Below are 16,570 nucleotides of genomic sequence, written 5' to 3'. Positions count from 1 at the left end.
GCAATGAATGTGTTAAGAGCAGACGATTCAACGGAGCCACGCCGTTCTGTGGCCGAAATAGTGTTGTTTTTAATTTTATAAAATTATATGTATGTTAGTCTATAAGGCATATGTAATATGGGCCTTGTTGCCTGAAATAAATTTTAAAATAAATAAAGATGGAATGTAACATCTACTGCAGAAGGTTCAAATTTCTTTGACTCCATTAAAACGCATTTGAACCGTACTGACCGTCCGGCGCGGGGGTCGTTGAGGATGGAGTGTCGCTCGACGTGGTCGAAGGTGTTGTTGTTGTTGGCGGCGGTGTTGTTGGTGTTGTTGGTGTTGTTGGGGGCAGGCTTGCTGGCGCCGCCGCCGTCGGGCCGGTCCCACTCGCCGCCGCTGCTGCTGCCCGAGGATACCGTCGTCGAAGACTTCTCTTTATCTCTGTGACAATATTAACGAACCATTTTAAAGACCGGTGCAAAATCAGAACAATGTTCAGACATAGAGAAATATAGTAAGACAAGAGTGCTCACTCCATACATCAGTTCAGACTATTAATTTCAGTGTCTACATCTAGCATCGAGTAGCGGAACTCTCAGTACTGCTACTTGACAATAGATGTAGCACCGACCGGAAAGTCTTATCTCAACAGCATAAGACTTTCCGGTCGGTGCTACATCTATTGTCAAGTAGCAGTACTGATAGTTCCGCTATTCGATGCTAGATGCTAATAGTCTTTTTGGTACTAAAACTGATGTATGGAGTGAGCACTCTATGTATTTTTTTCTCTATGGTTCAGATGACGCTTTTTTAATAAAAATATCCTATCAATCCCTGACTCGCACTATTGTATTCGCATTTATCCCCGCCCCACGTGACCGCCGCGATACATGAGACGGGGGACAGATGGGAATGATTCATATGAATGCAGCTATTCCTATCTGTACCCGCCGGGGTAAACTGGTAATACACCTTAGAAATCAGTGTTGATTATTTAACACAAAGTGTATTAAGATAAAAAATTATGACTTAAACGGCAGGTTACAATAGTTAACTCACTTGTCTGTGGACAGCATCTTGTTTTTCAATCCGCTGAACAGTCCGGTAACGGCGGACGTCGGCGTTGGACTTTTCTTCAATGGCACTGGCGGTTTCTTTCCCTAAAAAGGTTAAGATTACAAGTTAATAGCTGTTTCTATACCCTGACTTATTGCAACTATTCCAAGTACGAAGACGCCCTGGTATGCAAAAAACTGTAAAACCTTTATTGCTGCAAAGCGTGTCAAAGATATGTGGAAAGTCTACATAGACAATTTTAGTATGATTTTTATAGACATATAACTTAATTTTTTTTTATTGACTTTAACTTAATATTTGAGAGATAGGATAAGTGCGCAATTTTAATTCAATAAGAGCAACGTGTAATACAAATGCGAGTTAACGCAAAACTGTAAACATTTGAAGAGATATGAAACTAGAACACGTTTATTGAAAACCAAAGTTCATGGGTCATCTGAGATTACAATAGCCGGTGGCGTAAATAGAAAACAAATTAATAAACATATAATAATTACAAATGGCTTACAATAATAATACCTACAGATTCATAAAACTCATATTAAGTTCAACTAAAACTGTTAACACTACACTTATTAGTAGTTTTGATAAGGATTTTCGCGAAATTCCTAAGTAAATAGAAAGCGTGACATGTTTCCGCTGATGACTATTCTTCCAACACACATAGCATGTATCGGGGGTTTCTGGTAATCTGATTTTTTATTGACCGGTTTTATTTTCACTATACTTACTTGTGAATCTGGCGTCCCGTCCGTGATCGTCTCGCTGTGTATGAGCTTCTCGGACTCGCTTTTATTTGTGTGCGTGACTGTACTTGTTGTGTTGTTCTCCTTGCTTATTGTATTTTCTTTGTGCGTACTGAAAAAATGATTGAAGTCATGAGAAAAACTGAGGAATAACATTATTCAGCAGAGAAAGCTTGTAACTTCAGTAGGCCAGAACATTGTCTGACTATGAAAGTAGGGGGCTGTTCATAAATTACGTTAATTACGATTACGATTTTGGCCCCTCCTCCCCTAAAATCATCCAAAAATCGTGCTTCGAATGACCCCGATTCCTCCTACGTCATGCTACCATCATCCGATGTCCGGACCCCCCAATTTGAAATGACGTAATTTATGAATAGCCCCTAGGTAAGTAGGTATCTAAATATTACTTTAACTTTGTATGCAGAAGGGGGCAAGTATCTCAGTACACGACTCGACTGTAATATCACACAATATTATTAGTGGTCCTCTTCACGAATTTAGGTTTATGGCGCGATCAACGGATGCGCACTGATATTGCAATATATATTATTTAGTGCGAAGGACACTCAAACGGGGGTTTCCTGTGGATAACAAACTAAACGGCGTTATATTGACCACGAGGTTGAAATTTATTTCTTACACACTTTCAAAATTCAAATATTTATTGTACACAAAGTCGAATTACAGTGGTACCTAAAAGGTGCTAGGCAAATCGGCAAACGACCAGGTTTGAATTTGAACAATATGGCTGGTGGTAAAGCCAAATCATGAAACGGCGGCGATACATGACATGCCTAGATATTTCATTACCTGGCGGATATTACGATCAGCCGCTGACTTATAGGTACAGGAAGTAAATATAATAGTAACCTTATTTTAGAGGTGGTCAGTTCTTTGACAGAGGCGGTTTTTTCGGAGTACTTGTTTAATACGGGGTATATCGAGGTCTTGCTGGGCGGCCGGTCCGGTTTCTTTTCTTCCATTGTGTCATGTGTAACTGAAAACAAAAGCTGTCGTCAGACATACACACAGACAAGACATCCTCTAGACTGAGCATAGTAGCGCTACCCTCTCTGCCACAAATATACGGTAGTTTTACTCTATAAAAAGACTTCGGGTCAAAGTGTCTTTGTGTGACGTCCGTGTCTTTGAACGGACCAATCACGGCACGGGACTCGCTCACCTCGTCCCCCGCACCCCAGTATTTTTGGCAGCATCGGTTTCATGAAATAATTGCTTTAAACTCCGTCTAGAGGATTCCTAGTCTATGGACATTCAATTTCTAATGACAACTACACTTTTTATCTAGTCATGAGCAATTGAGCATCCTCAAACCGAAATCAAATTGCGTTATTTCACAACAGGATTTCACTATCAGATATCCAACAGGTTTACTTCACAGCAGCCTTTCGGCTCCATCCAATCAGCTCTGTTTAACAATATTTCATCATATCATCTGTCAACCGACTTACATTTATGCAAGTTACACTTTTAGTGCTCTAGTTGAAGTTTAAATATTACACTCATACGGGGACAGATGCAACAAAGTTTAATCTTTAAAAATGCTTATTTCTTCTTTGTATCTTAAGAATACAAAAGACGATTGTTACAAAAGAACGATGTCAATACCATATCGTATTAATAAGAGGATGCAATAAAGTAAAGTTTTGCCCTTTCCTGGCAATAGTGTAGGCGCAATCTCAAGTTCATCTAAAGTAACATAACAAACTGCATTATCCTTTCACATTCCTTGGCACCGCACAAATAAACTGAAAACTTTCAACACTCACTATCTATTGTGTCCACTCCCATTCTGAACTAAATAAAATTGCAAATTAATGGAAAAACACTGTAGCGAAGCGATTACATCAGCGCGAGTGATCCAACTGCATTAAAAAAGACACAGGCACGACGCGATGAGGTAAGTTACGCAAAATCACGACTACGCTAACCTTCATGAGAAATGTCAATAGCAGAATATCGAATATTAAACCACCGTGGGCGGACTGTTTACTAACAAGTAAACGAGATTCATTCCCAAGACTAAGTATCTCTTATACTAATTTAAATAAGGCCTATAGTCGCATGTTTTACGAATGTATGGTTCGCGTTTAGTTTATGTTCTCAGTTAGCGCGAGCTCGCGCTGCGTATATTAAAGTAAATGAGTGTCTTTTTGTTTCCTCGGTTTCCATGAAAAAGTACTGAGCCTCAAACAACGGGTTTTTGTTGCGTTAATATCTACAACCATTTATAAAAGGAAGTTAACTTATCAGTGGCGTAAGAAAGATGCCAAGAATGATTGACCTGGCGTGTTAAATGTAGTTCGCTTTCGAAATTAGTTCCAGTTGCGTGACTTGTCCACGCTCTTATTATTAAAGGTTAAAGTTAAACTATGCCCATAATAGTTGATTTACGGGTAATTTCCCTGAATTAGGGTCTTGATTTTTCCAACAAGTTTCCACTGCCGTTGAGCGTAATAGAGATTTTTGGACCGGGCATAGCGCAGAGAGGTTTAGGTATTAGGTAGGCTATAACGTGTATAATATGGGTTGGGTTAGTTCAAATTTAATGTTGTTTATATATGTGAAAATTAAGCCTATTTCTCGAAATGCATTTTAGCACACACTTATAAATTGTAAATTATAAATTGCAGGAATCTTATCTAAGAGAAATTATCCTATCATTGCAAGATATTAGCAATTGTAAAGATAGATATTTTGTAGATAGTATGCTACTGAAAATGAATGCCATCAAAACACAATACCCTAGGTAAGTATATTGTTTTCACTCAAAATGCTCAGTTACTTACTGAATTTTATATTTAAAAAATCTTTTAACATTATTTTTCTGAGGTTTCGGAATATACAGAGTTGCTAATGCTTAGCTAATACGTACACCTATTAATTATATAACGTACCATATAACTCATCTATACAAATAAACACTCGTCAAGTAATTGTTTATTATTTACTATAAACGCTACGCACACGATAAACTGAAAAACGACTTTCGCGAGTGAACAGTTGTCATTTTGTGTGGTAATCTATTATCGACATCGTTATCGTTTACAGAAAATTACACCGCGGAACTGATTACTCTGATTAGGTACTAGATACGATCACTTACTAAAGTGATGTAAAGATGGCTTGGCTGGTTAATTTTTGTGAATGTTCTCTGATCTCACAATTTCAAAGTTTCCCAACAAGCAGGTGCCTAATTTATTTTGAGAACTGCTAGAGTTATTGTTCGATGATGTATGTATGTATGTATGTATGTAATTATGTTATGTATGTATGTATGTATGTATGTACCTATGTATGTCACTTTATTGCACATAAACAAGTTTACACAAAATATACATAACAAAGTAAAACATGTAAGTATGTATATGTACAAAGGCGAACTTATCCCTAATAGATATATTTTCCAGCTAACCTTTGAAAAGATGAGCTCTTAAAAGCTCTTCTTTTGTAAACCCTTACAAGCTTGTTCCCTAACTTGAGCAACTTTTCCCTGACGGCTGGTTTAATGGTTCATACTTATTTTAAAAATTAACCTTTTATATCAACAAGTGTCATCGCAATAATAAGACACTAAACAGGAAACTGATAATCTGATATTAGCATTAGCAAGAACCACTATTAATTAGAAAATAAAAATAAAAGATTACACTGGTTATTGAGTGGTTATTCATTACGGCTAACAGGAAAACGTAAGTACGGCTATTAGTGAAGTTTATAAGTCGTAAAGTGTAAAATCGCGAAATGAAGTCGTAACCTATGTAGGTTAACTTTTACTATTCGATACCTATACTAGGTAAGTAGTGACAGCATATCTATGCAACTTAGTTGTACACCAGAGCGCTTTTACTTAGTTGTACATATCCTTACACTTACAAAATATACAGTACTTCTGTAATTAGACCGATTAGACTAGGGTGATTAGGGCGGTTACCAAGGTTAATACATTTTTAATGTAAATGCTTATAAATTGCTTAGTAAAAATGGTTCACATTAATTTTCAGCGTCAGAGGCGTCATAGAATCGCCGGACATAAAACTGTTACCATCATAAGACTCAATGTGTTGTTATGTACTTTTCGTTGAACTGATTTTCCACACCAATAGTTAAAATGCATATATTAGTATACTTGGCCTTCGCTTCAATTTGCTGCATCATGAATCATGATTAAAAAGGGCTTATTCATGCTAAGACTTAAGATCACTTTGTTAATATGTATACTTAAATACATTGAGTGATTCAGATGTCATTGATGTCCCCTCATATAATAAAATCCCGTTACTTTCTTTTACTCGTATATATTTCTTTTTCAGAGCCGTAGCGTGGCAAAATTGTTGCCGTCGGATTGCAAAAATACACATTATTAGTGATGTTTTCATATCCAATAACCTACTTCAAACAATCAATTGCTCAATACCAAACATTTCACAGTCTCAAGGGGTAAACAAACACACTGTTACGAAATTAATTTTCAACCCGGCTACTAACGATTCCCTTATATTATTATTTAGTTATTCTGAAATTCTTTCGTGTTTTTTGTTAGTAATGCAAAAGAGTGTAGCAAAAATTCGTAGGTTGCATTCTTTTTATGTAACTTTCACCAAAAATTATCTTAAGAAACTCTTCTATATATTCGGTTCAATTGGACGCCGGCGGAGTGGAAGGAAATTAAAAGCACGTAAAAACCAAAGTATCATCAATTTAATAATGTTTCAGCAACGAGTTTTCACCCATTCAACCCTTGTCCAAGTCCTTGGCCAAGCTTTAAATTTCAGTTAAATTAAACGCCAGAGATAACAAACAACGAAACTCGTTTGAATTAATTAATGTCGAAGTTGAAACGATGCTGAATTCGACCACAAACAATGATGTTTTGTGACCGGGATGTTGCAATTATTAATATTTTCCGGAAAAATAATAAATGAAACAGCTACACTAAACTGTCACAGAGAGATAATATAACACCTACTTACTTAATAATTGACTAAATTGACTTAGCTTAACAATGTTATGAATGAAATATCTCTCTGTTGCGAATAAAATTATATACGTACTCGTATGTGTACATATTAACTATCATAGGTTTCATTTTAGTTCCATTTAGTTTGACAAACTTAGTTAAATCGGACAAATTACAATGCTACATATTTTTATAAAGTTTTGTAGTGTCAAACGTACCACGCGACGTTGAGACTGTAAAGAGAGTTTAGCAGCAATGTCGAGGTCACGCTCGAATCAGGGTAGGCTCATGAATAACCAACAAGTGTGGGAACGGCAGTAATGGTGCCCGTTCAATTGTTATTTACAGTTCGCAACCCGCCAACCTACATGCGGACAAGATAAGGCTTGTTTAGTTGTAAAATGTCTTTTTTAAACCTACTGCCTATTCCTAAGTTTTTGTTTCATTTTCCGTACACAATTTTGCGAACCGTATTACAAAGTTATGTGTGTGTGTAAACAACGCAGACTCTGACCACGCTAACTTTGCATACACTTGGCAGTGAGAATGCATACATGGATAAACAACGGAATAAAGCCAGTATAGCTACACAAAAAATGTCTTGAGACTTAAATCAGCAGAGTATACTAGATAGCTTGATGCTAGATGTTTGTCAAGTCGTTAGACGTCTTCAGGTTAAAATAATGAAGCGGCCGCACAGTAAGTGCAAGTGTAAGGCCTGAGTGGACGCTCGGAGCGGAGCGTTCGGCGGGGCGTGCAGCGTGGCGTCGGGCTCACCGCCAGGCACCACAAGACGCAACCCCTTAGTGTAAGGCCTGACTGGACGCTCGAGTTGGGCGTGCAGCGGGGCGGCGCGTGCGGCGTGCATGTTAAACAAATGCAAGCGTATAGGAGCGGCCTTAGTGCACGCTGCTCTAATCACTCGTGACCCCGACGCCACGCTGCACGCCCCGCCGAACGCTCCGCTTCGAGCGTCCACTCAGGCCTTACACTAAGGGCCACCCCACATCTAGCGTCTTTCGAGCGTCGGCGTCTGGTCAGCGCTATGGAAAATGACGTCGCTGCGCAGTTGCGTCGACGTTGCGTCGAGCAGTGCCATAGAGTTGTAGACGCCGACGCTCGAAAGACGCTAGATGTGGGGTGGCCCTAAGGCACCACAAGACGCAACCCCTTATTGCCGTGTAAAGCTGTCACTCACCAGGGGGCAGCAGTTGCACGAAGTTGTCGGGGAAGAGACCGACGCGGCCGTGCAGCTCGCCGCGCCACCAGCCGCGGTCGGGCGCCTCCTTGGACACTATCGTCACGATCTCCCCCTCGGCCAGCGTCAGTTCGTCCTCGTTCACCGCGGTGTACGGGAAAAGGACGCGACATAGCTCCTTGACTGTTGAAGAGAGATCAAATTGGTACTTTTGCGTTGAACTCAATCAAATACCAAAGTATTCATAAATGTAACGGTTTTATGTATTTGAGCGTCATACACCTTAATTTGGCAGAAACACCTGTTTGGTGCGTATTTGTCCAAACTTTTGTGAATTTAAATGCTCGAATCTAAAGATTTATTCTGTTACATCATAAAAGTTTTTAGCACAATCAATTCCTTAGGTATACATTTACTAGCAGTATTCAAAAGTATATGTAGAGTAGCGCTCTCGTAAACAGTAATAATGTTGTAAAATGTAATTATCATGTAACATATAGGTACCTATATGTTACATGATAATTACATTTTACAACATTAAAATGCTAATTGTACGTAAGCTTAAAATAACTGTTAGCCGTAACGGCTAATACTGAAAGGGGTAATTGTACCCCTGGTGTTGTTGTATTGTATTGTATTGTGTGTTGTTGTGGTGTAATTGTTGTTGTGGGCTTAAGAAGGAAATGATGATTTAAAGCGAGGAATCCCCTTCTGCTAGAGCGTTCAACATCCTTACAACAAATAATCTAAAGTACATCAGTACTGTACAAAAATGTGGAACATAAAACCAAAAGGATTTAGGCGGGAGTCAGGTCTCTACGATGGTGCCGCGACGGGTACGTGAAGTTGGACGAGTGAATTGCCCAAGCCGTTTCTTATGTGTCAATTTAAGGTAAAGTTGTCAGCTTTGGGCGGAAACGCAGGCGCAAGCTCAAAAGCTGTGGTTTCATACTGTGCAATCACGACAAAGTCGGACGGACGCATTGCCCAAGACGCATTGTACAAGATCTATACGTGCAAATTTAAGAATTTAAAATTACCAGGTTTGGGCGGGAGCGCAGGCGCGGGCTCGAAGGTGGTAGGCTCGTACGGGGGCGGCTGAGAGTCCAGCATCACGACGAAGTTAGAAGGGAACACGCCCACGCGCCCTTGCCGGCGCCCTTGCCACCAGCCTTCTTCAACCTGATATAAACAATACATGTAAAATTAAGTATACCTCACGAGGGTGGAAACATACATTTTTTGCAAACCCCTCCCCCACTGGTGTGACGTCACATTTTAGGCAATTTTGTTTTCAACGAAATCTACAATATTAACTCGGCATTATTTTTTTAATAAAATATTTTTGATATATAAATATTAGTCATTTTATAAAACAACGAAAGTTACATCCAAAATCTCATTATTTAACTGTACAACGAATAAAAAAATATAAATTAATTTTCGGTTACTGATGAAGTTAAAGTGACATCACAATGTTTGTGACTCCCCCCTCCCCCATGTCACAACATGTCACATTTTCTTGATCCCCTCCCTCCCCCTAAACGTGTGGCGTAATTAATGGATGACCCCTTAGTGACATCACCAAGATAACATTGTATCGTATGCAAACACCTGTTTGAATAACCTGATTCATTTGATTTGTTGCGACAGAGATACTTCCTAATGCGACTCTACTGATATGTGATATTTTAAGAGCATCTTCGCTTTAAGACTGATCAATGAGTACAGTCAGCAGCAGAAGTTGCTAAGCAGGCGAGGTGTCCAAAATTAGCTTGACAAGCTCTTATTCTCTTAACAATAAAGTCGCGTCAAGATCATTTTGAATACCTGGCCCGCTTAGCAACTTCTGCTGCTGACTGTACTATGGGCAATGACAATGTATTTTACAGAAAGTACATGTACTATAAGTATCGCGGTTATTAATGAAAAATCAATAAGTTTTTCTCTTGGAACGTGCAAGAATTCTAATGGTTGATGTTAAGGTGGTGAATATTCTAACAAAAGGTCCCTCACAGACGACGTACCTAAGGCTTTATGTTATCTCTATTTACCGGGACTGTAATTATATCTTCTACAAGAGTAAACCAAAGAATGGTAGAAAAAGGCGGCAAATTTGAAAAATGTAGGCGCGAAGGGATATCGTCCCATAGAAAATTTGAATTTCGCGCCTTTTTTTACTGAGAAGATTTGATTGACCAGCTATAGCTGTTATTGACGACTCCAGGCTACTAAATATTTCAATGTTAATATGAAATTAGTCGGCAGTTCTGAATTCTACACTAATACTAAATATAATAATGTTTAACCTAATCGTAGTTTTTTCTCCTCTTCAATTTCATCATTTTATTTATGTTTTTTTTATTTTAGAGATTCCCCTAAAGCCGTTAAATTCATTTTAATAATTGATACTATGATGCATGTTATCTTGTTTCCTATTGGCAATGACTAATATACCTATTCCAAGCGATGATGATTATCAATTTGTGACACAATAATATAAATAGGTATATTTATAGTTTTATTTCATGGTAAACTGTTTGCCTGTTAACAGATGGTATTGAAATGAAGAACTGTCGTGTAAAATCGATATCCAATAAATAATAACGACTGCAGTGCTTGACAGTTGTTAACGTTTGATTATCGTATGGACGTCACTTCTTGAAATGGATATAAATATTTACGTGACGTTTTTACGTATCAGAACATTCATAACTATCAGTAAATAGTTGTTAGGTGGTCTTTTTCAAATTGCAAAATAGTATAAAATAGTAGTGAGTTTCTCTTTACGTAAAATCGACAGAATATTGACCTAACAGGAGATTCATCTTCAAGCAAACGTGATATACCTAAACTCCGACGAGTGAAGTAGTTGCTAGTATTTTTTTATTGGCGTATTGTGTACATAATACAAATCACACAGCTAAACCTTCGATCCCAATCACACCGTAATAACTTCTCATCAACCGTCGTGCGTGTGGCCATGCGGCGCGTCTCTTTCGAGCAGAGGCCGCGCGCATGTATAGTTCTACCATGATGATGATGAATCGTAGCTTACCTCCCCGAGGACATCTAGCACGTCGCCGACGCTGAGCGGCAGCTCGTCGGGGTTCGCTGGCTGGTAGCTGAACACCGCCCGGCAGCGCCCAGACACGCCGGTGCTGCTTCTGGACCAAACATTGATATCAAGTCAAGACTTCCATCTAACTCGAGTGATTTCATAAGACCAAATCGGTACTATTAAAATTACAAAAAATAGATTCGATAAATGTATACATATCTAGGAGCACGCAGTTTCTAACATCTATTGTTATCATTCTCAATAATCCTGCGAAATCTGCCCTGAAGACCATCGCAACTAAGCTTGCTAAATATCATACACGACGGTGAAGGGAAGCAAGAGAAGGCGTATGGTATAGGTTTTTACACCACTTATACGTTTTTACTTACAAAGTTGGGTCTGATCCATAAATATTTTTAACTGCTGGATTTTTCCGTGTAAAACGATACGTGCGACGAGAGGGCAACCAACCAAAAGTGTACGAATTAGTTATTTTCGATACAAGTGCGAAAAAGAGGAAATTCGAAACGAGTGGCGCTAAACTAAAACACGACCGAAGGGAGTGTTTTAAATCGACACGAGTTGCGAATTACCTATTCGCACGTGTATCGAACAACGTTTTACAGTACATATGGCACTTTAAAGTTTCGACATACGCACGAAAAGTGCTATTTTACGCACTAGTGCGGAAAAGTAACCCCATATGTACTGTAAACATATTTATTGTGATAGCACGATTTTATTTAATGTTATAGGTAAGTACTTATATATTCCTCCGCTGTTTATGAGAGTTAACACAGTACTGATATCCCCATGGCTTTAAATAACATTGAAGGGAAATTTGTCCTGACTCATATCATAACATAATTGAATATATAATTAATAACTATCATCAGGAATATTGATATAATTGTTATTAGGTACATAACATTCAGATATTGAAATAACCTATGCTGGCTATATTGAGCTTACCTACTCGTAAGTACCGACTTACGAGTAGGTAAGCTCAATATACCTGCAATAGTATCTTCTGATTAGTCCATTTATTCCACAATAATTAACGGCAAAATAACTACTTATAACAAAAAAACAATGAGTGATAAAAAAATTCAAGTCGGCTCAGGTGACTTAGAATCATGTAACAATTTAGTGAATGAATTCCGTATAGGTACAATAATACAGGTAGGATCGGAGAATGTACTGGTCTACTCTAAAATACTTTAGTAATGAGTATGAAGGGCTAGTTGCAATTCTGTGGTGGACGGGGAAAAAATTACCTTTATAAGTTATAACGCAACGCATAAATTCTAAGTGCCACTTGCACCATTCCACTAACCCTGGTTTAGCAGAGTTTACCCTGGAGTTACCATGGTTACCAGTACAATTTGACACTGAGTTGACGGTTTGACTGCTTAACGTATACAACGAAGGTAAACATTTTGACATTAGCCTGGCAGCTATAGTAGTCACGTCTTTTGATGTAGGTTTCCTGGCACTTTGTACATTACACAAAACATACGACAAGGCATTCTCCGAGTATATACCTATTCACGTATGTAAATAATTTAAACGGCAGCTTGTGGTAACAGTGACCTAGATTGTAAAAACGGTGGAAGAGCAAACGTGCTCCGTGATCTATTCGATAAGTGTACACTTAGGTCCATTGTACATTTTGTACGTTTGTACATAATACCGTTTAAAGCGCTCCTTTTAAACTAATCTATGGATTATCACAACTGCCTAATGATGTCCACTGCTGATGATGGGCCTCTTACAAAGCTTCTTACAATACTCGGTCATCCCTTGCCGCCCGCCCTTGTTTAACGTTCATCCAGAACCTTTCCGAAAGGCCCATCCACACCACTTTAACCACGATAAATCACTGTCAAACTCACTAAATATACATTTTTTCAGAAAATTGCGTAAACGAAAACTTACTTATTCCCAATAGTTTCAATAATCCAGCAACAACAACCTTAAAAATACAATGTATTTGGAGCAAGGGCCACAGCTCAAACAGCAAGTCGCAAACCACGTCTTATCAGAGCCTTATCCAAACTGATAAGATACAGGTTCATTATAAATACAGCTAATCAAAAAATTATCAGGTTAAAATAGCAAAATGATCGTACCTAGGGAATGGTAGAGGGGAGAGAGCATCGCATAATGTCATCTCGCTTGTTTTGAAAGCAGTGTAGCTAAGTAATATTTCTACCTTACAGAAGATAACAACCGTGGTAACATTTACTTCGTTTCCTGTCGTCGTTTTTAGGGTTCCGTAGCCAAATGGCAAAAAACGGAACCCTTATAGATTCGTCATGTCTGTCTGTCTGTCTGTCTGTCCGTCTGTCTGTCCGTCCGTATGTCACAGCCACTTTTCTCCGAAACTATAAGAACTATACTGTTGAAACTTGGTAAGTAGATGTATTCTGTGAACCGCATTAAGATTTTCACACAAAAATAGAAAAAAAAACAATAAATTTTTGGGGTTCCCCATACTTCGAACTGAAACTCAAAATTTTTTTTTTCATCATACCCATACGTGTGGGGTATCTATGGATAGGTCTTCAAAAATGATATTGAGGTTTCTAATATCATTTTTTTCTAAACTGAATAGTTTGCGCGAGAGACACTTCCAAAGTGGTAAAATGTGTGTCCCCCCCCCCCCTGTAACTTCTAAAATAAGAGAATGATAAAACTAAAAAAAATATATGATGTACATTACCATGTAAACTTCCACCGAAAATTGGTTTGAACGAGATCTAGAAAGTAGTTTTTTTTTAATACGTCATAAATCGCCTAAATACGGAACCCTTCATGGGCGAGTCCGACTCGCACTTGGCCGCTTTTTTGTCAATATGGATCACACTAGTCTCGGGAGACAATAGAAACGCACAACTGCTCTTGCAGCTTTCTTGTAGAATAAATAACAAATACGACCACTTAATGACTCAGCAGGTATCCAGTGTTGATCACAACACTCTTCAGATATAGATTCATCAAAGGTAATGTTAAATACAGGAATTACATGTGGTATGGATAGATGATGTCAGCGTATATCGGCGTTTCATAAAAAATACTACTAGTACCTACTAAATTCTCGGTCCCATATATTCTACGTCACGTCTAGGATATCATTAAATAAAGTTGTTCAATTACCTAATAGATTTAAGTTAACGATTGAATTTTTACTGCTATATTAGCAGATGACCTACACAATTCGATAAAAAATTCCACACTTAGTCACTTTTGTATTGTATATTCGTTAACAAACGACGAACACTTCGGTATTTACTTCCAAAAACAAGATAACATAAACATCGGAAATTCGACAAACCACCACAACCAATATTTACTAACACCTAACATGACACTACACGTGATGTCCACTAGCGAGTACCTTATACTATGATCTAATCCTACACATATTGTTATACGTACAATCCAAATATAGGAGCAGGCAATACATATACCATCATTGGCCATGTTGTCTGACCATTCGTAGACTTTTTAGCAACGAGATAAGGTCCAATGGTCAGTTAATGGAGTGAGTTACTGTGTGTATACTAAATCATAGTCGTCGTAGCAAGTCGGATGACATCATTTATTCTAATACATACTTGTACTGTGAGGAACTAATGAAGGCAGTAACAGATAGACCTCGCTTCACATTTTTGTAGGTAAATACGACAATGGTGGCATCGTGTCTGCCACCGTATGCATAAAGTTAATTAATTAATAATTTACGTTGTGTTGACTGCTTTGTCGTGATACAGTCTCACCAGGATGCTGCTTAAAACATCTGACACAGATAAAAAGGCCTATTATTATTATTAATACTGTCTAATTATTACTCTGGAAACCTTACTTGATACTAAGACCGTCATCACATTTTAAAATCATATCAATGATATAATATCATACAAAGAATGTAGATATCTAATACCTTTAAACGAGCAATTCTTGTTTATTTATTTATTTATACAGTGCCAGCCACTTGAATAGCCTCACTCACCAAAATTAATATTTCTCATAGTAATATAAAAAGGAGATATACATTAAACATTAAATATGAAATAAAACAAGAAGCCTTGTAGTAGTAAATAAAATATTTATTGTTATCTAATCAAAGTTTTAAGAAATAACGTCAAACAAATAATTGACCCTTCCACTTGAATAGCCTCACATGCTAAAAGATACTGTTTAGTTATTAAAACTCTTTCGTTTAATATTTCGTATACATTCCATTAGACCTTATTAATTCGAAAATACGTTTAGGTAGAGATTCATATAAAGAATGTATGTCATTAACGTCCACAGAATCCCAAACAGTGTAAATAGCTTGAATCAGTTCTTCTTTATTACTAAACTGTCTTCCCTTGTAATAAACTTGCCGAGAAAGCCAACCCCAGGCATTTTTCATGATGTTCAGATCAGGGGATAAGGATGGCCAATCTAGAACTTCAATCTGGTTTTCTTCAAACCACTTTGTAACTTTGGCTGACGTGTGTATGGGAGCATTATCATGCTGAAAAAACATTTTTTTTCTACCTATATGTTACTTTTTGTTTCTTTTAATAAATTTAAATACTTTTCAGCATTTAGTCTTCCGTCTACCACAATTAAATCAACAGTACCATAGTAAGAAATTGCTCCCCAAACCATCACCGATCCGAGAGTTGAATGATGACGTGATAGTACTTTCGGTTCTTTCCTTAGGTCATGAAAATAATATTTAAATCCATCTGGACCATCTAGATTAAACTTTTTCTCATCACGAAAAATCACATTTCGCCACTCGGTTTTCCAGCACATGTACTTTTTAGCAAAAGACAGTCGACCCGCCACATGTTGTTCGCGCAAAGGAGGTTACTCATGATTTTTTTTCGTTTGAGGTGGGATGATGTTCTAATAATCCGTCGAACTGTAGAGAGAGATGCTCTAGTATTTATTTCACTAGCTATTTGCCTGGCGGTCTTGGTGGAATTTGAAGCAGTGCGTAAAATAAGTCGACGTTCACGATCCGTAGTGGCAAATTTTGTGCGTCCTTTATACTGGTGGCCGTAATTTTCCTTATTTTTAACATAATTATTAATAACTTTAGGGCTGCGACCTATTTTTTTAGCTATCTCACGATGGGATAATTTTAGAGTTAAATAAAAATTAACCTTTTCAATTTCTAAACTTGTAAGTTTTTTACCACGTCCCATAGTCACAAAAACACTGTGTTTATCGCGTTACTGCAGGTACTTAATATAATGCCATCTGTATTGTCTAATCATAATAAAATAAATTTGAAAGCTAAACTTAAATGCACGGTTTGGACGATTATGTTACACTGAGGCTATTCATGTGGACGGCCCGAAGTAGCTCTTGCGTCCACAACGTTTCGCGCGCAGACAAGTTAGGACTTGTTAATGTGTCGTTCGATAAACGTCAGGGCGTACAATTCAAATTTAAGATATATTGATAAAAATAATCACGTATAATTATAATACTCACAATATATAGGTGAGGCT

General features: G+C 37.8%; 2 protein-coding genes across 3 annotated transcripts in view; one reads left to right on the top strand and one right to left on the bottom strand.

The window, feature by feature from the left end:
- LOC134649588 (major facilitator superfamily domain-containing protein 9-like) overlaps positions 1-16,570 on the top strand; it is a 336,592-nt gene that overhangs the window by 299,201 nt on the left and 20,821 nt on the right. The window lies entirely within an intron of this gene.
- The window catches only part of LOC134649547 (CD2-associated protein), a 38,517-nt gene that overhangs the window by 9,557 nt on the left and 12,390 nt on the right, over positions 1-16,570 (bottom strand). The window contains exons 3-9 of one of the 2 annotated variants that reach the window (XM_063504317.1): positions 11,049-11,151; positions 9,031-9,172; positions 7,991-8,173; positions 2,682-2,808; positions 1,794-1,920; positions 1,045-1,145; positions 232-426 (exon numbers count right to left, since the gene is read on the bottom strand). In XM_063504317.1, the coding sequence (XP_063360387.1) occupies positions 232-426; positions 1,045-1,145; positions 1,794-1,920; positions 2,682-2,808; positions 7,991-8,173; positions 9,031-9,172; positions 11,049-11,151 (978 nt within the window). Of the gene's footprint in view, positions 1-231; positions 427-1,044; positions 1,146-1,793; positions 1,921-2,681; positions 2,809-7,990; positions 8,174-9,030; positions 9,173-11,048; positions 11,158-16,570 lie in introns of both variants that reach the window. The other variant, XM_063504316.1, reaches the window with a different exon arrangement.

Source organism: Cydia amplana, chromosome 7 (assembly GCF_948474715.1).
Source record: "Cydia amplana chromosome 7, ilCydAmpl1.1, whole genome shotgun sequence".
NCBI lineage: Eukaryota > Metazoa > Arthropoda > Insecta > Lepidoptera > Tortricidae > Cydia > Cydia amplana.
Note: the sequence above shows the minus strand (reverse complement) of the source record. Positions and strands in the feature narration are given on the sequence as shown.